Genomic DNA, 27,545 nt, shown 5'->3' with positions numbered 1-27,545 from the left:
ATAGTTATTGGCTATGATTTTAATAGTCACGACTCACATTTTAATTCACTTTAAAGGAAAAAAATTGGGGGTGGGGATACCAAAGAAGTGGATTATAGAAAAATAGAATAATTCTATAATAATTATAATAAATGGCTTATCTAGTAATAGAAGAATAATAGAATAATTGCAATAATTTATTATTGGATACATTAAAGTCAACATATGCTGAAAGCTTTCCTACTCATATAAACTAGTTCTTCATGGAATGTGGAGAACTGCGTATAGTAATTTGCTTTAAATTTTCTGTTATCTAATAACTTGATAATTGTCCCCTAAATTTTAATTTTTCTCAACTCTGGATGGCTTCTTTCCCCCTTTCCTAAAATTTGTTTTTCAATTTTTATCCCTTAAAGATGTGGATTGTTTTTTTAAAACTTTGGTAATTATCATCACATAGACTAAGAAGACATATAGATTCAGTAGGAAGAATAAACATGTTATGTTGGGTTTTCATGAACTTTAAATCAGAAGGTACTTTTCCAGCTGGGAAGAGCTACAAAAATAATGTAAGGGAAGCAGCCAATAAGATAAAATAAATTTTGGATGGCCTTGTGATTAAAACAAAAATACTGGTTCACTTTTATCCATATACCATGGAGTTGGGAATCTGCCTAATATATTCTTTGGTCTGTGGACAAGGCCGGTTTTTACATTCCCATTTGGCTCAACAGACTAATGAGTATTTAGTGTTACTAAGCAGTCAACTAACTTGATACTTGCTCTTCTCCACCCAAGGTCCGGTGGCATTTAAATCGTTTGATGTTTTTTTCTTTAAGGCCTATTTTAGCTGTATATGCATCCATTACTTTATCTTATTTGATTATAAGCAAAACTCAATCATATTACATGGTCACACTGCTTTCAAATATATAGGAGCCACTGGTTCTCATATTGTGGTGATCTAGCACTAGCAAAGATACTTCTTAATTGTTTTTGAGAAATCGTTAGAGCTAGGTATAATAAGGGAAAGAAGTAATGTAATATTAAGTACCCAGGTTTGCTGTAAGCCCTTACTCTATACCCAGATTTTTTAACAGATGTGTTAACTGAAATACAAAGCAGTTTAAAATGGGATTAAAAAAACATAGCTAGAAAATACTGGCTCTAAGGTGTATCTAACTCCAAGCCCATGCTGTTTTTTCTTTAAATCTCCTTTCTCCTACTGGTAGGCATCTAGCTTGCAATGTATAGTCCACTCTTGCTCTCTGAATACTGGTCACAATTTTTTTTTTTTTTTTAACCAGAAAAGAACTCTTTGAAAAATACAGAGTATTGAGTCCTAAATCAGTGCTTCATTTGATAGAACAAGTCGGAGGTTGTTTACAGAATGTCAACTGACAAAATGTCTTTGCTATATAAAGCATCATTACAAATTGTTAAAACTATCACATTTTCAATATATAAATGGGAAAAAAGAGATGTTTAAGTAGATTAGTGAACAGTGAAGAAATATTTAAATTTATTAGCTATTAAGAGTTACAAATTAAAATTTTATGTCTATAAAAATACCAAAAAATTTTTAAATATTGACAGTACTCAAGGCAGATGAGGGTAAGATGAAATCTTTGAAATCTTATCAATTCTTTGAGCTAATAATTCCCCCCAAAACAAGAACTTTACTTGCAAAGATGTTCATTTTAGAGTAACTTAGAATAGCAAATACATTTGAACTAATTTGTGTACAAAACTGCATAATGCTAAATATGATAGTTGATTCGTTAAAATAATTATAAGGCAGTCTAGAAAATGCTTATGATATATGAATAGAAATGCAAAATCATATTTATGCTTTGTTTACAACTGTAAAAATTATTCTTATGCATATGAACAAGTATGTTTGAAGGAACCATGAAAAATTGAAAATAGGCAATTTTGTTTGATGGAATTTAGGGTGATTGTTTTCCCTTTTTTTTGTGATTCAATTAAAAACAGTTCAGGACCTATGAAAAAGTTATGCCAAAAAATCCAACTTGAATCTGATCAATTCCTAACAATTTATAGGAAATACAGGATTAGAGAAACATGTTAGCACCACAGGGAGAAAATCAACAAAATCCAGACTGAAAAACAACAGGACAAATGATCCAGGTTTTTCAATGCAATATTTTTGAAGGGGAACCTATATAATAAAAGTGACTTGAGACATTAACCAGTCACAGTGTATGGACTGTGTTTGAATTTTAGTTCAAGTGTAACTATTCAAAGATAAAATGAAATAAAATTTTAAGATTATTTATTCATAAAAATTTAAATAAATATATATAATGATAAAAATGTGAACACTGCCTGGATATTTGGTGATTTAAAGGATTATTAATTTTTAAAGATGTGATAATGGCATTGTTTTGTTTAAAAAACAGTCCCTATGTTTTAGTGATATATTTTGAAATAATTTAAAGATGAAATGGTATCTGAGATTTATTTCAAAATGATCAGATGGGGGAGAAATTGGTGAAGGTATAGATGAAATAAGATTGGCTTTGATAATTGTTGAAGCTGTGTGATGGGTACTTGGTACTTTACAAATGAGCTTTTTAACCCACACAAAGAACCTTCAGTGAAATATGAGTATATATTCACAAGATAATTACATGATATATAAAAATTTAATTCATAGGATGTTAAAGGCAGTGATGTCTGGTAACAGGAATCGCCTGTAAAGTTCTGTGATGAATGTTGCTTTCTTCCAATAATGGTGTATTTTTATGTTTGTATAAACCTCATTTGGAAATAATGTTGCAAGTTAATTTGGAGACCCCTTTTGGTCCTTCCTATGTCAGCCTTTAAAGGTCTCTAATGGTTATGATTAATAACTTTTTACCTTATTAATAACCTTACCTTATTAATAACCATTTACTTTACTAATAAAGTAAAGTTGAAACAGCCATTTCGACAGAGGCATGGTGTGAGTCTGATTGAACTGCTTCTGTTCTTACTACATTGATTTTTAGTATTTGCTGGTAAGTAGGCGTAAGGTGCTCTTTTGCATTTGAGAATTTTCACAAGTTGTTCTTTGGGAACAGCTGGACATTGGTATCACAAACACTCCTGTCTTTCATTGAGTTGCATGGCAGTTATTTTTGTCGTAATTAACTGGGCTTTTTGAGAAGCTAGGACAGACATCTTTTTTTCTACTTTCTAATTTAGAAATAAATGAGTCAGCTTTTGATCTGAATTTTTAAGAATTGCAAAGGTGTGTTATTCCCACTATAAGGGGGTATAAATAGGCACAAATTGGTACTTGAGTATGAAGCCTGTTCATTTCATAAATTTGTCAGTAGCATTTGTTACATGGAAAGCCATGAGAGTGAATTTTAAAAAAGGAAGGAAAGGGAAATAAGCAGGACACCAACATATATTCACTGCCTGTATCAGTCAGGGTTCTCCAGAGAAGCAGAACCAGTAAGATTTATGTATATATATATTTAGAGATTTACTTTAAGGAATTCGCTCACACGATTGTGGAGGCTTGTAAGTCTGAAGTTCGTAGGGCAGGCCAGCTGGCCGGAAACTCAGATGGGAGTTGATGTTGTAATCTTGAGCCAGAATTTCTTCTTTTCTGGGACATCTTAGTTTTTGCTCTGTAGGCCTTCAACTGCTTAGATGAGAGCCCATCCATATATTGAGGGTAATCTCATTTACTTAAAATCAACTGATTCTAGAAGTTAATCACATCCACAAAATACCTTCAAAGCGACATTTAACTGGACTACTGGGTGCCATAGCCTAGCCAAGTTTACACGTAAAATTAACCATCAGAGTATCTATTATGTGTTACATTTTACATGCATTATCTCATTAAATCCTCTTAAAAGCCTTATGGGGGGAATATTAACATTTCCATTTTATATTTGAGAAAACTGAGGTTCAGAGAACTTGTTACTCCTTGTTCTGGTTTGCTAATGCTGCCCTTTTACGAAATACCAGAAATGGATTGGCTTTTGTAAAGGGGGTTTATTTGGTTACAAAGTTACAGTCTTAAGGCCATAAAGTTTCCAAGGTAAGGCATCAACAACAGGGTACCTCCACTGAAAAACACCCATAGCATCTGGAAACCTCTGTTAGCTGGGAAGGCACGTGGCTGGTATCTCTTGCTCCCAGGTTGCGTTTCAAAATGGCATTCTCCAAAATGTCAGCCTTCAACGGCCATCTTCAAAGTGTATCTCAGCTGCAGCAGTAAGCTCCTTCTGTCTGACCTCTTAAATAGGGCTCTAGTAAACTAATTAAGGCCCATGCTGAATGGGTGGGGCCACACCTCCATGGAAATCATCTGATCAGAGTTATCACCTACAGTTGGGTGGGTCACATCTCCATGGAAACAACCTAATCCAAAAGTTCCAACTTAAATCAACACTAATACATCTGCCCCCACAAGATGCCCCACTGCATCAAAGAACATGGCTTTTCTGGGGGACATAATATATACAAACCGGTACACTCCCCTAAAGGTCATTTGGCTAGTGAAAGAAAAAGTTGAAATTGGTTTATCAAAGAAAATTACATATAAACAATCAAATGAAACATTTTAGCCAGTGCTTAGCTAGAACTCTTGTGTAGCTTATGTATTAAAAGTCATAATTTGTCTCTTCACATTTAGGCAGATCATACAGATCTTGTAATTTAAGGTCATTCATAACTGTTAGGCCTGTAAACCTTGAGGTAACCATTATTATAGTTAATGCTTAAAATGTATTTTACTGTCTTTGTGAAAGTTTATTGGCCCTAAATTATTTTATGAATTTGGGAATAAATTATATAGCCCATCCCAGAGAAGTGCATATTATTGTTTGCTTCTCTATTCATACATTTATTTATACAATAATTTTATTTGTCAACAAAGTATATAAACAAACATTAATTGAATATTTATATTTCAGACACTCTGATAACATTGAGGAGAAAAGTATGAAAGTAGTTTGCTGTACCAAGGAGTTTACACTCTACTTTGAAGAAACAGAATTAATTAAATAGATGCAATGGATTGTGTTAGTTATGATAATAAACGTATATGGTGTGATATTATAGCAGTACCATAACTCAACTTCAGGTGTGCCAATGTGTACTTCTCTTTATTTTTAGAAATGACTTTACTTTTTGACTCTGAGCCTCTAGCTTAGCAATCTAGGGAAGGTAGTTAGAGGATGTCTGGAATATGTGTGGGAGCTGATTTTGTTTGTCACAATGATGGTGGTTGCTACTGACATTTAGTAGGCCAGGACCAGAGCTGTTAAATGTCCTGCAGTGCACAGGACCATGCTACTGAATGAAGAACTGATCTACCCAAAATGCCACCTCCAGTAAAGAAATACTGAATAACCTGGCTCATGGCAGTCAACTTCATCTTGAATTTTTCAGGCAAATTTAGTCCTATCTAGTAATTTCAATTCCAGGATTATTAACTCATTCCCACTTAGTTCAAATCTATTAGATTCTGCCCGTCTTCTCCATGGTACTAATTCTAATAACATGAAGATCTTATCACAGCGTACTCTGTTGTCCTTTGAGAATGGGGCCCAATGCTTCCAGATCTCTTTTCTATTTTCTATTGTAATACAATATCTATGTCAGTCACAGACCCTGTCCAGTGGTAGTTTTGTGGTGTATGTTACATTTGAATCTATATAGTTTTCTGGCATGGTGATCCGACAGAAATGCATCCCTTTGCCTGTCTTGAGTTTCCTTGCCATCCGAGGCAGCTGCTGCTTTTTTTTTTTTTAATTAAGTTCAGTTTCATTGAGATACATTCGCACACCACATAATCATCCATGGTGCACAACTGGCTGCTCACAGCACCATCACATAATTGTGCACACATCACCCCAGTCTATCCCTGAACATTCTCGCCACACCAGAAAGAATCAGAACAAGAATAAAAAATAAACATAAAAAAGAACACCCAAGTCATCCCCCACCCCCACCATCCCACCCCACCTCCCATCTAGTTTTTGTCGCTACTTCTCCATGCATCCTTCCATACACTGGACAAAGGTAGGGTGACCCACAAGGCCCTAACAAGCACACTGCCACCCCCTGCAGGCTGTGCTGCCACACAATCGTTCTCAAGAGCCAAGGCCACGGGGCTGGAGCTCGACAGCCCAGGCACCCACCCCTAGCCACTCCAACACACCAAAACCCAAAAAGTGTTCTCTATACAGTGCACAAGAATGTCCACCAGAGCGACCTCTCGATTTCTACCTGAAATCTCCCAGTCTAGACAGCTTCTTGACAGATCATTCACTTTTCTTGATAATTTCTGTGCCTTTCTCTATTCCCACTGGAAACAGAAAGGATCCTTTCCACACTATTCTTAGACCATGGATATCGAGAAGGATGGGTGTTTTGAGGTGCTTATATTTAAATGCAATATGCTGCTCCCTTGCGTGCTTTATTCCTTAAAAGGTGTGTTTTTTTTCTTCTCATTCATAATTGAGATTTTTTTCAAAGCACAATTCCTCTACTTCTGAAAGTTGCCAACTAATAAATTTTTAAAAAATTTGTTGTGGTAGCACATATACTATAAAATTTGCCATTTTGACCATTACAAGTGTACAATTCATTGACATTGTTTACCTTTACAATGTTGTGCAACCATCCCCACCATCTATTACCAAACTTTTTCATCACCCCAAACAAAATTTCTGTATTAAGCAGTAACTCTCCATTCCTCCCTCCTTCTAGACCCTGGTAACCTCTGAGCTACTTTCTGTGTCTGTGAATTTGCCTATTCTGGTTATTTCATATAAATGGAATCATACTGGTCCTTTTGTGTCTGCCTTATTTCATTTAGCATAATTTTTCAAGGTTCATCTGTGTTTGTAGCATATATCAGAACTTGATCCCTTTTTATGGCTGAAAAATATTCCATTACATGTATATACCACATTTTATTTATCCATTCATTTGTTGACTAGACCCTTAGGTTGTTTCCACTTTTTAGCTATTGTGAATTATGCTGCTATGAACATTGGAGTTCAGGTATTTGTTCTTTTGGATATATACCTAGGAGTGGAATTGCTGGGTTGTGTGAGGGTCGTATGATAATACTGTATTTAACTTTTGGAGGAACTGCCAAACTTTTCCACACTGGCTGCACCATAGCAGCAATGCATGAAGATTCCTATTTCTCTACATCCTCTTCAACATGTTATTTTCCATTTTGAAAAATAATAATTTATTTTTAATTGTAGTAAAATAAACATAACATAAAAGTCTTAATTTAAACCATTATAAGTGGACAGTTCTTTGACATTAAGGACATTGACAATACTGTGTAACTTTCACCACTGTATATTTTCAGACTATTTTCAAACCAAAGCTCCCACTCATTTACCATTAACTAACTCCCCATTCACTCCTAGTAACCACTATTTTGCTTTCTCTCCCTATGAATTTGCTTATTTTAAATATTTCAAATAAGAGAAGTCATACAATATTTGTTCTTTTGTGTCTTATTTATTTCACTCAACATGATGTCTTCAAGGTTCATCTGTGTTATTCAGCCAGCATTTCATTTCTTTTTATGGCTGAATAGTATTCCCTTGTATAGATATACATTTGTTTATTCAGTCATCTTTTAATGAGCACTTAGGTTGCTTCCATCATTTTGCTGTTGTGAATAGTGCTGTGATGAATTTTGGTGTACAGCTATCTGTCCCAAGTCCGTGCTTTCAGTTATTTGGGGCATATACTTAAGAGTATAATTGCTGAATCACGTGGTAATTCTGTGTTTAACTTTCTGAGGAAACACTAAACTCTTTTCCACAACAGCTGCACCATTTTACATTCCCACCCAGTGTACAGGGGTTTCTATTTCTCTGCATCTTCTCCAAAACTGGTTATTTTTAGTTTTCAAAATAATAGCAGTCGTAGTGGGTGTGAACTGGTAATTCATTGTTTCAATTTGCATTTCTCTAATGGATAATGATGTTGAGCATCTTTTCATATTCTTATTGGCCATCTGAATATCATCTCTGGATAAATGTCTATTCAAATCCTTAGCCAATTTTTTTTTAATTGGACAGTTTGTCTTTTAGTTAGTGAGTTGTAGGAATTCTTTATATATTCTGGATATTAAACCCTTACAAGATAAATGGTTTCCAAATATTTATTCCCTTTCTGTCTTTTCAATTTCTTGATAATATCCTTTGATGGACAAAAGTTTTTAATTTTGATGAAGCTTATTTTATCTGTTTTTTTCTATTACTGCTTGTGCTTTAGTTGTAAAATCTAAAAATCCATTGCTTACTACAAAGTCTTGAAGATATTTCCCTGTGTTTTCTTATAAGAGTTTTACAATATTAACTCTTATATTTAGGAAACTGACCCATTATGAATTAATTTCCAGTTGTCCCAGCACCATTTGTTGAATAGACTGTTCTTTCCCTATTGAATGGACTTGGCACCTTTGTTGAAAATTAAGTGGTCGTACATGTGTGGATTTATCTCTAAACTCTCAATTCTGTTCCATTGTCTGTATGTCTATCCTTATGCCAGTACCACATTGTTTTAAAGACAGCAGCTTTGTTGTAAGTTTTGAAATCAGGAAGCATGATTCCTCCAACTTTGTTCTTCTCTTTCAAGATTGTTTTGGCTATTTGGGGCCCCTAGCAATTCCATATGAATTTGAGGGTCAGCTTTTCCATTTTTGCAACTACTACATCATCTTCCCATAATCCTCCTCCTATTTTCCATTTTTAAAACAATAGCCTCTCATGGTTTTGAGTGCCATTTCTTAATGATTAATGATGTTGAACATCTTTTTATGTGCTTAATGGCCGTTTGTTTATCTTCTTTACAGAAACATCTATTTTAGTCCTTTGCCCATTTTTTAATTGGGTTGTTTATCTTTTTTTTTTGTTGTAGGGGTTCCTTAAATATTATGGTTATTAAGCTTTCGTGAAATGTATAATGTTCTCTGATGTACAGAAGTTTTTTAATTTTGCTAATATTCTTTATTTTTTATTTAAGAAATACAGAAAACACCTACTGAAAATAAAGTAACCAAACCCATTGTTACAAAATTATATAAAGCAAAAAGAGAAATAGAAAGGCCCCATTACAATTCCACTTTCATCCTCCAACATGCATTTTTTACTTTTCCTTCTCATGCTAGTCAGTACATACAGAGCTGTTTCATTCTGTTTAGAAGATAAACAGCATTTTGTTTTATGGATATATTGCAGTTCGATGAACTGTGCCTCTACTGATGAGCATTTGGTTTGCTTACAATTTTAAGACATTACAACCAATACGATGACAACTCTTGTATACCTCTCTGTATACATACCTCTCCTATGCATTCTGTAGGATAAATTTTCATACTGCATGTGCTGAGTCAGAGGGAATAAACACAAAGCTATCTTCAAATATTTACTGATTTATGCTCCACTTTTCTCCATACTCTCACCACCATGAGATATTGTTAGTTGTTTTTTTTAAATCTTTGCTAATCCCTTAGGAAAAGAATGATATCTCATTGTTTAAATTTTTTCCTCATGAATTATATTTTGTATATCTTTATTTATTGTCCTTAATTTTTTCTATGAATTTACCTGCATGAGTTTTTTGCCCATTTTTCCTTGGAACTATTTGTAACTTTCTTATTGAAGCACTTTATATATTATGGATCTTTGTCCTTTGTCGGTCTTATATAATGCAGATGTTTACTCCAGTCTATTATTTGTCTTTTAACTTTACTTATTGAATCTTTTACCTTGCAGATGTTAAAAAATATTTATGTAATCATGTTTTATTATAAATCATCTTCTTTATAATAACTGTCATAGCTCATTAACTTGTTTCCCGTATCCAGTCTTGCTCCCCTTCATTTTTTCCCTCACACTCTGCCGTGCAACTCTGATTATATCTTTCCCTTTGCTTAAAACACTTAAGTGATTTCCCATTGTTCAATTATAATGAGTGAAATTTTTAATAAAATCTACAGAGCCTTTGCTTGAACTGCCCTCATGTCATTCCATGCATTCCTTTACCCACACTATCTTTCTTTTAGTTCCTTGATGGAATCATGTATCTTTCTCTTATAGTACCAGTGTACATGCTATTTCCTCTGCCTTGGGGTCTCCAGCTACACTATCTTTTAGTTTCTTGAGTGAGTCATGCTTCTTTTCCTTATAGGACCTGTGCACGTGGTATTTCCTCTGCTTATTATTTTCTTTCTCTTTGGCACTTCTTAATGCTTAGGAAATTCTTATACATCCTTCAGATTTCATCTCTTATCATTTCTTAAATAAAACTTTCCTTGACCCTGCCGATCTAGGCTAGAGCCTCCTATTACATGATCTTATTTCTCCATGTTCCTTTTGTAAAATATTTAGCACATTTGTGATTTTACATTCACTTGTGTGATTATTTGATTTTTTGTTCCGACTTCCATAGATCGTAAGTTCTCTGAAAGCAAAGGACCATATCCGTTTTGTTCACTGCTGCATTCCTAGTGGGTTGCCTGATGTCCAGCAAATAGTAGAGACAAAACTTTTTATAAAGTGAGTGAATGAATTTTGGCTTGGTTTTATCTCTTGATTAAAAAGGTTATTAAAGGATTTCAAGAAAATTAACATAGTTACTCGAAGAAAGTTCCCTCATTTAGGATTTGTGTTGAAGATGGATTTTAAAGGCATATCTGAAGAGTAGGCGGACAAATATTTGATTGTTAGGGTTGTCCAGGTTTCAAATAAAGGCCTCAAGAGTCAATATTGGTTTACCTCTTTGCACTATGATATTAAGTAAATTAGTATGTTCTTTTTCCTGCAGGTTTTTTGTGCTTCCTGCTGTAGCCTGAAATGTAAGCTGTTATATATGGACAGAAAAGAAGCTAGAGTCTGTGTAATCTGTCATTCAGTATTGATGAATGGTAAGTATTAAGACAGGTTGATTTCAGTTATTGAGACAGAACAGGAGTATTCCTCTGGAAATGCTGTAGTTTTTTCTTGCCCTTTCTCTGCAAGTTGCTTACTTGCAAATGTCATGGCTTTAACTGAAAGTATTTAATTAAATGTCCACGTTTTAACATGTATTAGTATTTCAGAGTTCCTGTACCTAATTTAATGAATAAATGCTAAAGCCAGGTAAGATTTGCAGGAAAAGTGTAAGTTCTTGTATAAATCTGATGCTATGTAGTTGTTGATATTTCTGTTAAATGACCTGGGTGTGGTTGTTGTTATTGACTACCTACATGATGAGGTATTAAAATTGGACTGAGGTTTTCCTATCAAGAGAAACTATGTCTTTATAGGGGGTGCCTCAGTAACTTAGAATACATTCTTATTAACAACTTGTTACATTCATCTTGTTAAAAATGAAAATTGTAGCATGTAGGATCAACTAGAAAGTTGCATTTTTTAAAATCGTTTTACCTCCTCAATGCTACTTACATTTGTTATAAGGATAATGGTTTTCAATTTAGTTGGTATGTGGGAAAAGATTATGGCAAGGGAAATGTAAATCCAGTGTTCATCTTTTGTGGGACTGGGAATGAATTCAAGGGCACTTTAGTTTACAAACCCTGAGTATTATAAAGAGATAAAATTGATCAGTCTGTAGTATTTTCCCTTTGAATGTGTCTTTGTACAGTTGCCAGACAGTTACTAATAGACATAACATGTTGAACCTTAGATACTACTGTTGCCTGTGCTAGGATATTGTGCCTCCTGGAACTTATCTGCTCTGACACCCCCTCCTGCTCTGTCTGCATTGCTCATAGTCCTGCTTTCCAGTTGCTGGCTTATTAACCCTGTGGCATATCAGTTCATCTGATCTGTTCTAATCTCCTGTGAGCCTCTCAATTTCCTCACATTTCTGAATTCTTATGATTTGATCAAATATGAATAATTTTCTCAAGTGTCACTTTTTAGATAGTGGTTATTTCACTCAGTTGCTCAATTGATGATTTTTATTCCACTGCTTTCGTTTTTCTGACACATATCCACAGACAAGAGCATGGTGCTTAATTACAGTACCCAACATCTCCTTTATTTGATCAGGTCTTCCAACTTGATAGCCATTTTTTTTTTTTTTACTTGGTTTAGCTAAGATGAAGGAAATGTCAGAGGATTCATATGGTATACTTACTTTTTATTAAGCCAAGGAGACCCTTAACAAGGGATCCTTAAGGTAATTGGCTTTTCTTGTTTTTTTCCCAGCCTCTCGCATGGCTTATCCCAGTCTTTCTATGACTATTTAATTTGATACTTTTCAGTGTTCCCTATTCCTCTTACCCTTTCTCCTTTTCTCTTCCTTCCGTCTCTTCCTGCTAGTGCTTTCAGAGGAACATAGTTTTTGTTACTAGCCTTGTCCTCCTATCTGGAAGTGATAAATATTCAATCTTATGGATCATTCTTCGATGTTAAATGAGATTTTTGAAAAGATGCCCCCAAAATCAGATGGTTTCTATTCCTGGGCATGTGGTATTATGTGAACTTAGAAGATAAAATTTGAGATCTTTCATTTCTATAGCAACTTTTATCCTATTTACTTTAAAGACAGTAGTTATTATTTAGTTAGTAAAATTGCAGTGCATATAAAATCTTAATGTATTTTTGATCATTCTATTGATTGATCACATTTATATGATATTGGCACATTTTCATGTTCACATGGGTCCTGTGCTTTTAAGACACACCAAAGATGTGAAATGGTTGTTATTGCTGGATACTTTTACACAAGGTGATGATTACACAAAAGCAGTATTCACAGAAATTTTGAGATGTGTTCTCTTTAGGTTTCAGAATATTTCAAATGAGATTTTACCTTAACTAATAAGAGCCTAAAAGTCTAGAAATGGAACCAAAAATCACACAATGAAGTTACGCTATATGGGACCCTGATTTTAATTTTTTGATAGAATGTTATAAAATACGTTTAATATTAAAGCAATAAAATGCATACTAGGTTTGATGTTTCACACCCACTAACGGGAATGTCATGGTCTCCTTTAAAGAAGCCAGGAGGGCTCATCATTAACCTTAGACTGATCTATGAATGCTAGTATCAAAAGTATCATGTAATTCTTATTTGTTCCAACCAATAGACTATCTACATAGTCTACTTTATTGAGTAAAATCACCTATCTCTTCAGTACCTTCATTATCTGGAAGAGAGACATACTACGAGTATTAATGAGGAGGAGCTGCATTATTTACCCATATTTTTGCAATCCATTCACATTGATTGTGTCTGTATTTGCTTTAGCTCAAGCCTGGGAGAACATGATGAGTGCCTCAAGCCAGAGCCCTAACCCTAACAATCCTGCTGAATACTGTTCTACTATCCCTCCCTTGCAGCAAGCTCAGGCCTCAGGAGCCCTGAGCTCTCCACCTCCCACTGTGATGGTACCTGTGGGAGTTTTAAAGCACCCTGGAGCAGAAGGTAGGGGATCATGTGCTATTCTCTCTTTTTTTCCTCACCAAGTTCCTCTGAAAAAGTGCTGATACAATTTTACAGCACAAAATTTTAAAACACTGCAGTTAAGTCCCTTTGGGTAGTTATTAAAGTGGAAGAACAAGGTGAGAAATGTGTCTGAGACTATTTCTGGGCAAGTAAAGAATAATGGTGTATTGCTTGATATTTTGGAGACAGCTCTGAAAATATGCTAATGCCCTCTCCAGTTTAACAGTGGAGTATACCTTATATTTGAAAATAGGTGTAGAATTTGAAGTCAGCCTGTAAAATTCTAGCCTCAGGCTTACTTTATTGTTCTTTGTAGGAAGTGATGAAAATAAAGAGTTCCTTCTTCTGACCAGCCCATGTTAATATTCCTTTTTGGAATAAACATTTCCACTCTGTCTATTTATTTTTAAGCTATCCATATAAAAATATAGTGTTAGGTACATAGACCTTTATAAAATCCAGAATTTTCATTCTGATTTTATCATGATGGGTAGAAAATTATTGGCATTCAACTATTTTTGGTTTATTTTATCATTATGATTATGATATTACCAGATGAAAGGCACTTTGTAAGTTCAGGGGATTATGAATAGTAAAATTAGCAATTATAAATTTCTTTAAAATCATCTTGTCAAGAGATTTCCCTTGATAATTAAAATCAATCTTCCTTCATTAATTTTATGTCTTTTCTTGTAGAAATATTCCCTTCCCCTTCCTAAATAGCCCTACTCCCTTTTGAAGATCAGAAACTTCTGTTGATGTTATAATTTTCCCCTTTTCATATCTGCCCTTAGTCATACTCCTTGTATTTTTAAGAGTTGAGACCTTCTTTCTTAAAACCTGTATTCTCTTTACTTCATTTGTCATTTTTGTTGATCTTTCCTAGTCTTTCTTTGTTTTGGCTGTTTGAATTGATTTTGAAAACTGGGGTTCTAAAGAGAATTTCATCAGAATCAGTTTTTCTGCTTTTTCTCTGTCTTTTTTTTTATTAAAATGCAAACTAACTTTTTACTGCCAGATAAGTCTTTTTCTTCTTCAGTTACACTTTAACCAAAGATCTGGTCAGTTTGCTTCCTAATTCTTACATATCTGTGCCAACTCTTCCTTTATTAATTAATAAGACTTCTTCAACATTCTTTGGACTATCTTTTGCCCTTTAAAAATACAGTATTACTTTTACAGATATTTGAGCCCTGAGGAAAACTCTTATTTTAGGAAATGTGGGTGTTTATTGCTGTAATTTTTTTTTGTTTTTTTTTGCCCCATCTGCTATTAATTTATTTCCTAGGCACATAAAAAACCTTCTTCAGTTTCTCTGTTATTGATGTGGGACAGTCTGTGACTTAATCACCGGTGTACTTAAGAACTCTCACTATTTTAAAGAGAAGTGTTTTAAATCTTTGCATGGAAGTTACAGAAGTATAAATACATATTTTAATGTCAATTTTTATTTATAACCACTTCTGTACACAGTTACGGTTCTGATGTTTATAGTTGTAAGATGCTAAATAGTGATTTCTTTCTACATCTGGAACTGGTGACCTCCTCTTTGATGTTAGAAACCTTACCAATGTCAAATTGATGCCTGTTTTATTTTTCTGGCCCCTCAAGTGGCTCAGCCCAGAGAGCAGAGGCGAGTTTGGTTTGCTGATGGGATCTTGCCCAATGGAGAAATTGCTGATGCAGCCAAATTAACAATGAATGGAACTTCCTCTGCAGGAACCCTGGCTGTGTCACATGACCCAGTCAAGCCAGTACCTACCAGTCCTCTACCAGCAGAGGTGAGAAAACAAAATAGCAACTGAGTACTTGCTTCTCTCAGCATCGTGCTGCCTCTATCTTGCCTTTTTCTAAGTTGAGGCACCTTTCTGTGTGGGCTCTATAGGTTTGGGATACAATTTAGTACTGTCAGATTTCTAATTACATGGCTAGAATGCACACATAATAAATACATGAGAAAGTATTTCATCTTATGTAGAACATTTACAGATATACTTGAGCAATATCAGAATCTCATTTAGATCATTACACATCACATTATAGGTCTCTCTTCCAAATTTTTTCATTCTTTCTTCCCTAAGCCCTAATTCTGACTGTTGTACATCTGTTCAGTGTCTCCCATGTCCTACCTTTGCTTGTACTCTGGAAAATGTCCTATGCTCTGTTGTTCCCCATTAACATTCTCATTTCCCTAGGTCTTAATTTTATTATTAAAGATTACTATTCCTTAATAAAGAATTGATCTACTCCATCTAGTGCTTGGATTTTTTTTTTTTTTTAGACTTAAACAGCTTTCATTGAAGTATAACATAACCACTAGTGTTTCCTTTTTTTCTTTTTTTAAAGAAAATCATGCAAAACAAAAGGAATTTAAAACATATAGCTATTTCTGGTTTTTGGAAAAGGAAGAAGCCAACTTCTGCCTCCCCTTCTTCTATACCCACTATTATTCCCTGCAGTATACCATCAGCTGTCTTGTTTACTGTATATTTGCAAGTAAAAGGAGATAGATTCTATGAAGGTTCTTTTCAGGTGAGGTCAGGCTACCACTGTAGCTAGAGGTCCAGCTAGAGGCAATCCTGGCCTCTTAATACATTGGATTTCAAATAATTTTCCACAGATTCTGTGGTGGCCTCTCTGGAGAACCATGATGGGGTAAGATGGGGAAATATAAATGGCTGAGGAAATCACATATCCAATAAGGGTTTACTATTCAGAATATATAAAGAAATCCTACAACCCAATAACAAAAAGACAAACAATGCAATTTAAAAAAATGGGCAAAAGATTTGAATAGACATTTCTCCAAAGAATATATACAAATGACCAATAAACACATGAAAAGATGCTCAATATCATTGGCCATTAGGGAAATGCAGTGTGATACCGTTTCACACCCACTAGTATGGCTACTATTTTTTTTTAATGGAAAATAACAAGTATTGAAGAGAATGTGGAGATATAGGAACACTCATTCATTGTTCATGGGAATGTAAAATGGGTCTGCCACCTTGACAGTTCCTCAGAAAGTTCTATAGAGAATACCTTATGATCCTAATTCTAGGAATATACCCCAAAGAATTGAAAGCAGGGACTTGAATAGATATTTGCACACCAATGTTCATGGTGGCATTATTCACAATTGCCAAAAGATGGAAGCAACCCAAGTGTCTATCAGCAGGTGAGTGGAAAGTAAATTGTGGTATATACATAGAATGGAATATTATCAGCCATGAAAACAATGAAGTTCTGATACATGCTGCAACATGGATGAACCTTGAAGACAGCACGTTGAGTAAAATAAGGCAGGTACAAAAGGACAAATATTGTGTGATCTCACTTATGAAATAATTATAATATGCAAATTCACAGAGTCAGAAACTAGAATACAGATTACTAGGGGTTTGGGTGGGGGTCTGGAATGGGGAGTTAATGCTTAATTGGTACAGAGTTTCTGTTTGGGGTGATAGAGACATTTTGGTAATGATGGTGGCAATGGTAGCATAATGTTATGAATGTAATTAACAACACTGAATGTATATTTGAATGTCATTAAAATGGGAAAGTTTAGGTTGTATATATGTTATCAGAATAAAAATTTTTAAAAATCCGTAGAAATGAACAACATAAATAGTGAACCCTAAGGTAAACTATGGACTGCAATTAATAGTATAATTATAATAATTTTTGTTTCATCAGTTGTAAGAAAAGTACAACATTAATATTAAGTGTTAATAATAGGGAAAACTGTATATGTGAGGGGGAATATTTGGGAGCTCTGTACTTTCTGCATATTTTTTCTGTAAGTTTACAACTCTCCAAAAGAAAAAAATTAGCTTTACTGACATACGGAGCTGAGTTTTCTGTTTGGTGAGGTGGTATTAGACCATATCATGTGAGGAACAGTTGGGAGAACTAGAGGGCTTCAATTTGGAGGAAAGAAAACTTTGTTGACCTTGAATATCTGCTTTCAAATACCTGTAAGCCTATTTTTTTTTTTGAGATTTTTCTGTGGCTGCAGAGGGTGAGAGCCTAGAACTATGTATTATCCTTCCTTGTATCTGCACAGTGACTTTCTCAAGAAAATGTCTTCTTTTTATCCCCAAACTCTTGATTTGGAAAAAATTTCAAACTCTCAGAAATTATTTGGAAAAAATTTCAAACTCTCAGAAAACTTCTAAGAATAGTACAATGAACATTCATATACTTTTCATCTACATTCATTAATCGTTATGATTTTGCCACCTTAATTTACCCCTCCATACACACACTTGCACACGCACACACGAATGTATAGTTTTTTTTTTTGATGACCCATTTGAGAATTAGTTGCATTTTACCATTTAATACTTAAGCCTCTGTCTCCTAAGAACAAGTCATTCTCTTAACCACAATATAATCATACATGAAATTTAACATTATACAGTATTATTATCTAATATATAGTCCTTATTCAGATTCCTCCAGTTGTCCCATTAATGTTCTTTATAGCTTTCATTTATATACACACACAGTATATACATTAAAATTAAGTTAAATAAATTTATAAATTGATTTATTTAAATCAGGATCCATAGAGGATCACAATTACATTTAGTTTTCGTGTTTGATAGGTTCTTAAAACAAGTATTTTTGAATAAATGAGGAAGCTATAGTGAATGAGTGTTACACGGAAACAAGGCTTAGCTCAATATAAAAGATGCTAAATCAAGTTAGATGGTTTATTTTTGTGCTCTCACTGTGTTCAGCACACTATTTCAACATTTATCCGGTAAAGTGAGGGCAAACAAACTCATTAAGATCAGACTGGAGTATATTTTTGTCATCTTTATGTCTGAATAGAGTGCCTGGCACTTAATAGTTGCTCACAGAAGGTATTTAGCTATCAGATGACTGCTGTATATAATGTGAAAACGGGGATTTATGTATCACTAAATAGCAAGTTGGTGCAGATTATTTCCTGTTCTAGGCCTTCAAATTGGTTTATAATGATTTGCCAATAAAATCTGCAAATTTCCTCTTACGACATTGTACTGGAAACTGTAAAATTTTAGCAAAAACTCACTAAAAGCTTAAAGTCCTGAAAAATTTGTTATCCTAAATTATAGATAGTGTAGACAAAAGTATGGCAATGTTTTTGAAATGTCTTTTTTTACTCTTATTGAGGTATAAAAATACATATAGCAAAGTACTTAAATATGGTATTAGTATTTAGGGAGCAACTTGATGAATTTTTATATATCTGTAATACACCCGTGTAATCACTACCCAGGCGAAGATAGAGAACATTTTCATTACTCCAGAAGGTTCGCTCTGCCCTTTTGTTAGTTAATATCTGCCTTCCCTTCCCCAAGGTAACCACTATTCTGACTTCTTTCATCACAGATTGGTTTTCTTGAATTGCTTTCTTGAATTTCATATTAATGGAAATATATTGTATATAATTATTTGTGTCTGGCTTTAAGCTCAACATAATATTTGTGAGATTAATTCATGCTGCATGTATGAAAAGTTATTTATTACTGTGTTATACCATTGTATGGATATAACACAGTTTATCCATTTTCTTGTTAATAAACATTTGGATTGTGTCCATTTTTTGGCTGTTATGAGTAAAAATGCTTTGAACATTCTTGTACATGTTACACAGTTTTTAATTGTTATTATTTTAACTTTTTAAAAGTTTCCATTTCTTAAGTTATGGAGAATATCAATTTAATAGATCTCTGAGTATGATGTGTTAAATTAAGTGGTAACCCCAAATAAGTTTTGCAGGTTATACTTTATTAAGTATGGCTAATGCAGTCTGTATATTAATTAAAAAAAGAAAGAAATACTTGGTTTCATTTTATTGCATAGGAAATGGAAAATGATGACCTAACTTAATCTCTGTATTTTATCAAAGTTAATTTTAAATAGCAGTGTGAGGTTTTTTTTAAGTTGATCCAAAGGAATTATAGATAATATTGAAATTATGTTTTTTGTTGCCTCTGCAGTTTTTTAAATATATCTTTTTTGGTAAAAGATCTAACCCAGATTATAAGGCTCTTCCCTCATTACCATGGTTTGCCACTAGAAGCTATACATTTGAAATATTTTCATAGTATAAACCCATGCCTTTGGGATACCATGGGTTAATGAATGTCTTGTACAATCTTTCAAAAATTATGGTTTCCAAATTTTCACTTTAATTCTCATTTAGTATTCTTAACTATATTTAGCTAAAGTCTTGAACTCTCTTTCATGCTCACTTTATGATTTGCTTTCCCTAGACGGATATTTCTCTTTTCTCTGGGACTATAACTCAGGTTGGAAGTCCTGTTGGAAGTGCAATGAACCTTATTCCTGAAGATGGCCTTCCTCCCATTCTTATCTCTACTGGAGTAAAAGGAGGTATGTGGGCTTACATATTTAAATGGGTTAGTTCTGTATGTCAAATGTTGCCTTCTAATTAAGGGAAGGAGACAGGGTTTGAGTGATAACTAACAATAAAAGCAATGAAACCAATTGTTATTGATTGTTTTAGAGTAGACTTTTATGTTTTTATGTTATAACAGCATTTTCATTCTTTGGAAGGATTTAGTATTCTTAATTACAATATAAATGTAGTTTATTGGCAGGTTTTTTTTTTAATATATGTATTTCAAGCTTGTGGTTCTAGAATTGGCCCAACCTGATAAGTTAGTATATTAATTTAACTTTTTCTAAGTATAAAATATGCATTCAGAAAGGTACATATGTACTAAGTGGAGAGCACTGAACTTAAATAGCAATTTTACTGTTAAAAGAATATTTTTAGGGAGTCCTGGTAGGAAGTAAAACTTTATTCAATCAAAAGAATGTTTAACTTTATGTGAACGTTCATTATTAATATATCTGGGCTAACATTCAGTCAGTACATTTACAGGAAATGTTTTATTAATAATCACTCCTCACTTTTGTCCTAGTCTTTACCTGGTCTCCTTGCCTTTAATCTTTCCCTTACTTTATCCTCCATTCAGTTGCTAGTTATCTTTTTATAAGCATCGATAGAATCTATGGTATTCTTACTTAGAAACATTGAATGGATTCCCAATACCTTCAGGGTAAATTACTTATCTTGGCATGTAAGGTTCTTCATAACCTAGTTTCATTCTGTCTTTCGAACTCTACTTCCAGCTAATACCCAAGTATCTTACAGGAGGATTATAGATTATTTGTCGTTTTCTGAATGTTCATTTTTCATACTTTCATGATTTCCTTTTGCTGTGGAATAATTGAGAGAGAATGGGCTTTAGAATTGGACAAACCTAAGTTTTAATCCCAATACCACTTCATTCTAGTTGTATCCTCCAGTGGGCAAGTCATTTATCCTCTCTGAATCTGTTTCCTCAGCTGTTTAAAAACAATTAGGTAAGTCATTGTGAATATTAAATAGGATATCATACCTGAAAGTACACAGTAAGAAAGCATTTGGTTCATAGTAGAGCATGTAATTAATGTTTTTCTTTTCTTTCTTCTGCCTTGAATACCCTTCTGTACTCTACCTAAACAACAGTGTTTTGCTTCCTCATTATTTGTTCTCATAGAATTCTTAGTACATTAAGACTTTTCTCATTGTATTTAGATATTCTGTAGGTCATTCTTCCACTTAGATTATGAGCTCCTTCAGTCTTATTTGATCTTTGTGTCTTCTGCTCCTAGCATGTGCTGGACCCATAATCAGCTCTCAGCATTTATTGATTGAATGCATTGAATTATCAAAACTAGCTGGGTCCTGAATAGTTCAACAGTGAACTTTCACATAAAGTTAAGCATTCTTTTGGTTGCATAATGCCTTTGCTCCTTTACCAGAGTCCCTTAAAAATATTCTTTTGTTAGTGAAGTTTTTACTGAGGTTTTAAATTTTAAATAAATCTTAGAATTTAAAATGTTATTTTAATAAATCTTAGAATAAGAAGGAAGTAAATTGGCCAACTCTAGTTAAGACAAATCAGATTGCAAGATTTCATTTTCATAAAGTCATATCCATTAAATTTAATTGTTAAAACTTCCCCTACCAAGAAAGAAAAATTAGTTGTCTATATGTACTTAATTACACCCTATTGTTTTCTCTTCTTCAGAATTTTGTAATTTTGTATTCCAGTGGGATAATTTCGTTAAAAACTATTAAGTCACTTAGTATTTCTCTTTACAATAACAGGCATTCTCTATTGCATCCAAAAATATGTTTTTTGATTTCCCTTGGTCAATGAGAAATAGTATTATTTTGTTCTACCTGGCTATCCCTTAGTGATGCATTACATTAAGACCAACCAAATGACATGCACCTTTCAGGTTTTCAGTTCCTTTCCCATATCTTTACATTCCAAATGATTGTTACACATGATTTTGACTTAAAGCGCAGAGGACCAGTATCATTCAAAATAAGGTGGCTGAATATTACATTTCTGTAATACTCAGATTACATATCTGAAATACTAACTTGTCTGTGTTCAGAATATGATGTGTGGTTTACTAATGATTTTGGTGCTACATATCCTGAACTCTAGAATTATACTTAGAGGAATTATTTCATGAAACCATTACCTGTGATACTTCTTGTTTATTTTCTGGGTGCATTTTTTAAACATTAATTTTTTAATGGTAAAAAATCTCTAACGGTCCAAAAGGATATAGAGCAAAAAGTAGGGCTTCCCCCTACCCTAACACTAGAACTACTTTCCAGACATAATTAGTATTATCATTTTCTGGTATATCATGGATTATTTTAATGTTAGTCTTAGAACATGTGATGAAATTTTGTTATGATAGTTGGAAAATTTTTGTTAAATAAAAGGTTTATTTTTAGAACATGGCCCAAACCATTTTGGTGAGTGGGAGAAGTCTCTAAATAGGATGACCATAGTATCATCCAAACTGGGTCACTTTTGAGAGTGAGAGCAAGCACTATTAATATGACACTGGGACAGCAGGTACAAACCAGGACCTATTTATAAATCAAATGTTCGTCTCTTTCCTGTGAATTATCAGCCCATCCCTGCAGCAGATTTCTTTCTTGATTTGTCCCTTTAACTGATCTATTACATTGTTTTTCCCCTTACAGACTATGCTGTGGAAGAGAGACCATCACAGATTTCAGTAATGCAGCAATTGGAGGATGGTGGCCCAGACCCACTTGTATTTGTTTTAAATGCAAATTTGTTGTCAATGGTTAAAATTGTAAATTGTAAGTTAGAAATTTATTTTTAAAAATTAAAATGAAATACTTTGCTGGGTCATAGTTATAAAATAAATCAAATTCATTCTACACTTGCATTTTTATATATCCAAGTCTTACTGAAAAAAAAAATTGGTTTGTGTAAAATAATATATCCCAGAGGACAACTGTGGGATTAACTGAAACTCTTGCTTTTAGTCACAGGGGTGAGGCAGGTGAATTCTCCATGAAGGGAAGCCATACAAAACTTGAACTGATCTAAACTAGGTCCTTCCTGAGATAGGTATGTTTAGTCATAACTCACCACCAGAATAACTGTTGGTGGATAAGTTATCCACAGGGGTCAAACAATTTATATGCTAGGTTTTAATCTCAAAAAACTTACTCATGGTGCAAAACCATATTTGGCAGTAGTGTTGGTTAACTAACAAATAGTGAAACTTCAGCATGTCGTAAATTAAGACTAAGAGGGAACTTCTCAGTTCTTGGCACTAGCTTCCTGGGCATCAGAATAAGAAAGGACAATAACCTAGAATCTTGATTCTACTTTGCAAGATGGCATTAGAAAATAAAGAATGTATTTATCCTGGAAGAGTGTTCATTTGTAGAGTTTTGGAGGGAGGAAAGAAGCCCTGGGGAACAGTCCTCCAGTTCCCACTCTGTACTTGTTTTAAGTGGAACTTGTAAACTAGAAACACCTATATACCACTTCCCTAGAGGTTCTACATTGATAAAATGCATGTTTCTGGTTTGCTTGCTAATCATACACTTTTATGCTTGGCCAGTTATTAATGCTTGCCACCTTTCCTTCTAAGATCATATTTAAAAAGAATTTGCTTGAAATTTCAGTTTAACATACGTAGTTTGTAAGTCCTACTTAGAAAATAGCTAACTTTTTAAGGACTTGTGCACCATCTTAATATGGTTGGAATGGGTACTCCTGTTTAGGTACAGAAAATAACATTTCCCAAAGTGAAAGAAAGGGATCTTATATCTTATGTTAGTTTTGATTTTTGCAGTGGTATCCTTAATTCTATTTGAACCCTTTTTCATTCCCTTTGGGAATCCCACTGTGTTGGAGTACAAGTGACAAAAATGTCAAGAATTGAACATCATTTTTTATTTCTTATGTAGTGATTTTTTATAAAAGTGGGGGGACTAAATCCTTTAATCATTATATCCTAGGATTCATAGTTTGATTTGATTTATTTTATTATTAATAGAATATTGTTTCTTTTAATAATTATACCTTTGAATAATAGGAGTCAAAAGTTTTAAATGCATTTTCTTTCATTATGACTTATTTTACTTCCCTTCCAATTGTTTTTCTTTGGAGATACATCTATTCACATCTTTTGTCCAATTTTAACTGGGTTGTTTGTCTTTTGTTGTTGAGTTGTAGGAATCTTCCAATTATTTTTCTAATTCTTTGAGCTAATGGCTTTGGTATTTTTTATTTTCTATAATAATCTTTGGATCAATGCAATGACAGTTTATAGTTGAATTGTACAGACTCAGTATGATCTATCTTATTTTTCTCTATATTGTAACAGATTTCTGTGTATCTTTTTTAAGAGTAAGGATTGAGAGGAATGTCTTTATTTTCATATTTTTTTTTATTCCATCTACAGATGTGAACAGAAAGTGCTGGTGTTTTACAACCAAGGGAATGCATGCAGTGGGTCAGTCTGAAATAGTGATTCTTCTTCAGTGTCTACCGGATGAAAAGTGCCTGCCGAAGGATATCTTTAATCACTTTGTGCAGCTTTATCGGGATGCCCTGGCAGGTGAGAATGCTTTATGACTTAGTCTGTTTGGGATTGCACCCTTTATAGATGGTAAAAAAATTTAGACTCAGATACAAAATAATAGTCTTAAATTTGGAAGCATAGCATTGGACTTTGGTATTAGCAGCAAGTTAAAACTTGCCATAGTTTGAGGAAATTAAAAATTTTAGTACTTGTTTTGGTCTGCTAAAACTGCCAGAATTCAATATACCAGAAATGGGTGACTTTTACAATGGGAATTTATTAACTTACAATTTACAATTCTTAGGCTGTGAAAATGTCCCTATTAAGGCATCAACAAGATGATACCTGTACTCTGAAGAGAGGCCGCCAGCATCTGGGGCACCTCTGTCACATGGGAGGGCACATGGCCAGCATCTCTGGTTCTTTGCTTCTGGGTTCCCTTGCTTTCAGCTTCTGATTGCAGTGGGTTTCTCTCTGAGTGTCTGTGGGTCCTCTCTTAGCATCTCCGGGGTGTTTCACTCTAAGCTCTCTCTCTCAGTGTTTCTCTCTGAGCTCTCTTGTTTTTTTCCTGTCTTTTATTCTCTTCATAGAGTACTCTAGAAAAAGGATTAAGACCCACCTGGAATAGAGTGGATCACTTTTCAGTTGAAATAACTTAACCAAAAGGTCCCACCCACAACAGGTCTGCACCCACAGGAATGGATTAAAAGAACATGGCCTTTTCTGGGGCACATAACAGCTTCAAACCAGCACAGTACTTTACCTGATGTGGTTGTTATTACTTTACAAAGTCTGATATCAAAGTTTTGAGAGAATCCATTGACCTGAGTGGTTTAAGGGTCATAACATTGTTACCTGGTAGAAGGAAGCATAATCATAGCTTTCTACTTGTTTCTTCAGACAACAGTATTTATATAATCATAACAGAGTTAAGTTATTCAGGATGGATTAGTTCGCTATTGCTACATACCAAATTACCACAAATGTAGCAACTTAAAACAACCCAAATGTATTATCTCATGAAATTTTTGTATGTCAGGGTCCATCCTTTGCTCTCGGTGCCTCAAGACTGCAATCAAAGTGTCAGGTGCACTGTAGTTCTCATTTGGAGCTTGGGGTCCTCTTCCAAACTCATTTAGATTGAGCAGAATTCGCCATTGAAGAGAAAAGTTTCATAAGGGCAAGACTCTAAATCAAGGGCTTGATTTCTTAAATTGGGAGCCCCTATTGCTTAAGAGAGTAGCAGGAATCCCCAGGTGGGGAAGTTTAATAGTTCCATATTACCCCCCAGTCCCTCAAGGGGACTTTGCAAATACTTTTTTATTTTCCACCCAAAATATTCTGGGATGGTTGGAGTATTACATTAGCTTGTACAGAATAACAAGAACTCACTCCCTATTCTAGGTTCCATGTAATTATGTTGTTTATATAAACTGACCAGACAGGTTAAGTTAGATAGTGTGCTACAGAAAATATAAATTTTGTACCAAATAAACCCCTTTTCCTTTAGTCTCACACAGAAGTTGGAGTTTTAAGATATAGTCAATATCATCCTTTACCCTTTAATCAAATTTACCTTAGTCCTAAACCAGTCCCTTTCATTCAATCTCTAGTTGTAGTCTGATCTCTTTTTCAGCTTCTTTAACAGTTGCTGAATGGGATAATGCTGACTTTCAGAGCTGCAGAACTCTGTCTCAGATGTCACACAGATACCCAAATTTCCAGGGAGCTACACAAAGAGCTCAGCATCTCAGAATTTAGAAATAACAGTTAAAATGCAAGAATAGATGTGACTGCTGTAAGAGCTTACAATCTAGGAACCTTTATAATAAGCCTTATTGAACATTCCTTACTCCTTAATCATCTATTGCCTAATCTCTTCCCCTATTCTATCCCCGGATAACCTGCACTCTCGAATTTTTGCATTTCCCTGATGGCTGATGATGTTGACATCTTTTCATTTGTGCTCTTTAATTTTTAATGTGAAATTTTATCTCATTGTGAGAATATAGGTGCCTACTCCCTAGTAACTAAGAAAAAAACTATTTAAAATATTTTAAAACTACCATCTCATGTCCATTCCATTCCCCCACAGGTATTTAGAAGAAAAACTGTTGGTAAATTTGGGAGAGGAAAAAAAACAAACAAACAAACAGATTTTTAACAAGTAGTCTTTCAAAGAATATTCACAAATATTTCTTAGAAAGTTTATAAAAACATAACTATCCTATAACTGTTTATGGAATTAATAGCATTCTGTCAAATTTTGTGCATGTTAGAAAGCATTTTGTTGTTTTTTGTATCTCTTTTTTAGATGGTCTAGCAGTGCATGTCATAAGGAAGGTGCTTGATCAATCTATGTCCCAGTAACTGTTTCAGATTGTAGTAGCTTGTTATTTCTGATGGCCACAAAAATTACACTGCTTGTAATCTTTAGTGTTTTGAGGCATGTCAATTTTTATTTGTAAAATAAGGTAAAAATATTTCCCAACCAGTATGTTTCCAGGGAAATAAAAGCTTCATTGGTGTTTTTATAATCATCAGCAATTTTTTTGTATGTTTCTTCAATTAAACAATGTTGTCTCTTGGTTGAGATATTTATTTTATTTTTCTAATTAATTATGAATCTTTTTGTTAAATTGTATCCTGTGAGCAAAGGAATTTTTCAATCTATGAGTAAAATTATAAAGAGGTGATTTAAGTGTAATTTAGCATTTATTGAGCATTTAATACATGATAGGCAGTGGATTCACTGCTTTAGGTGCAGTATTTTATTTTTGTTTACTACAACTCTAAGATTCATACTGTTGTTTCCAGTTTTACTAAGAGGCGCTGAAGCTATAAGTGATGTTCCTAAGATCACATACGTAGCTGGTAACTGACTGAACCCAGGCTTGAACTCAGCTTTGTCTTCTCTAAATCCCATTTTTTGAGACATCAGAAGCAATTCACTGCCTCTTGAGCTTTTCGTAGTTAGAAGCTAAATTTCATTGATGCTCTAAACTGAGGGAATGACATCTCACAGAGATCTCATGCTTATCATCACTTTATTGTATTACAAAGAACTCCAAGGGACTGTCTAAATTCTTTTGATGGCTTGAGGTTTAGTTTATTAATATTTATAAATATTAGTATTTCTTGAAATAGGT

General features: G+C 33.9%; 1 protein-coding gene across 3 annotated transcripts in view; it reads left to right on the top strand.

Annotated features, from left to right (window-relative positions):
- The window catches only part of ZFYVE9 (zinc finger FYVE-type containing 9), a 205,389-nt gene that overhangs the window by 115,060 nt on the left and 62,784 nt on the right, over positions 1-27,545 (top strand). For 2 of the 3 annotated variants that reach the window (XM_037827230.1, XM_037827232.1), the window contains 6 exons: positions 10,813-10,912; positions 13,249-13,425; positions 15,058-15,227; positions 19,719-19,839; positions 22,532-22,654; positions 24,277-24,432. In XM_037827230.1, the coding sequence (XP_037683158.1) occupies positions 10,813-10,912; positions 13,249-13,425; positions 15,058-15,227; positions 19,719-19,839; positions 22,532-22,654; positions 24,277-24,432 (847 nt within the window). The remainder of the gene's footprint in view (positions 1-10,812; positions 10,913-13,248; positions 13,426-15,057; positions 15,228-19,718; positions 19,840-22,531; positions 22,655-24,276; positions 24,433-27,545) is intronic. The other variant, XM_037827231.1, reaches the window with a different exon arrangement.

Source organism: Choloepus didactylus, chromosome 2, assembly GCF_015220235.1.
Source record: "Choloepus didactylus isolate mChoDid1 chromosome 2, mChoDid1.pri, whole genome shotgun sequence".
NCBI lineage: Eukaryota > Metazoa > Chordata > Mammalia > Pilosa > Megalonychidae > Choloepus > Choloepus didactylus.
Note: the sequence above shows the minus strand (reverse complement) of the source record. Positions and strands in the feature narration are given on the sequence as shown.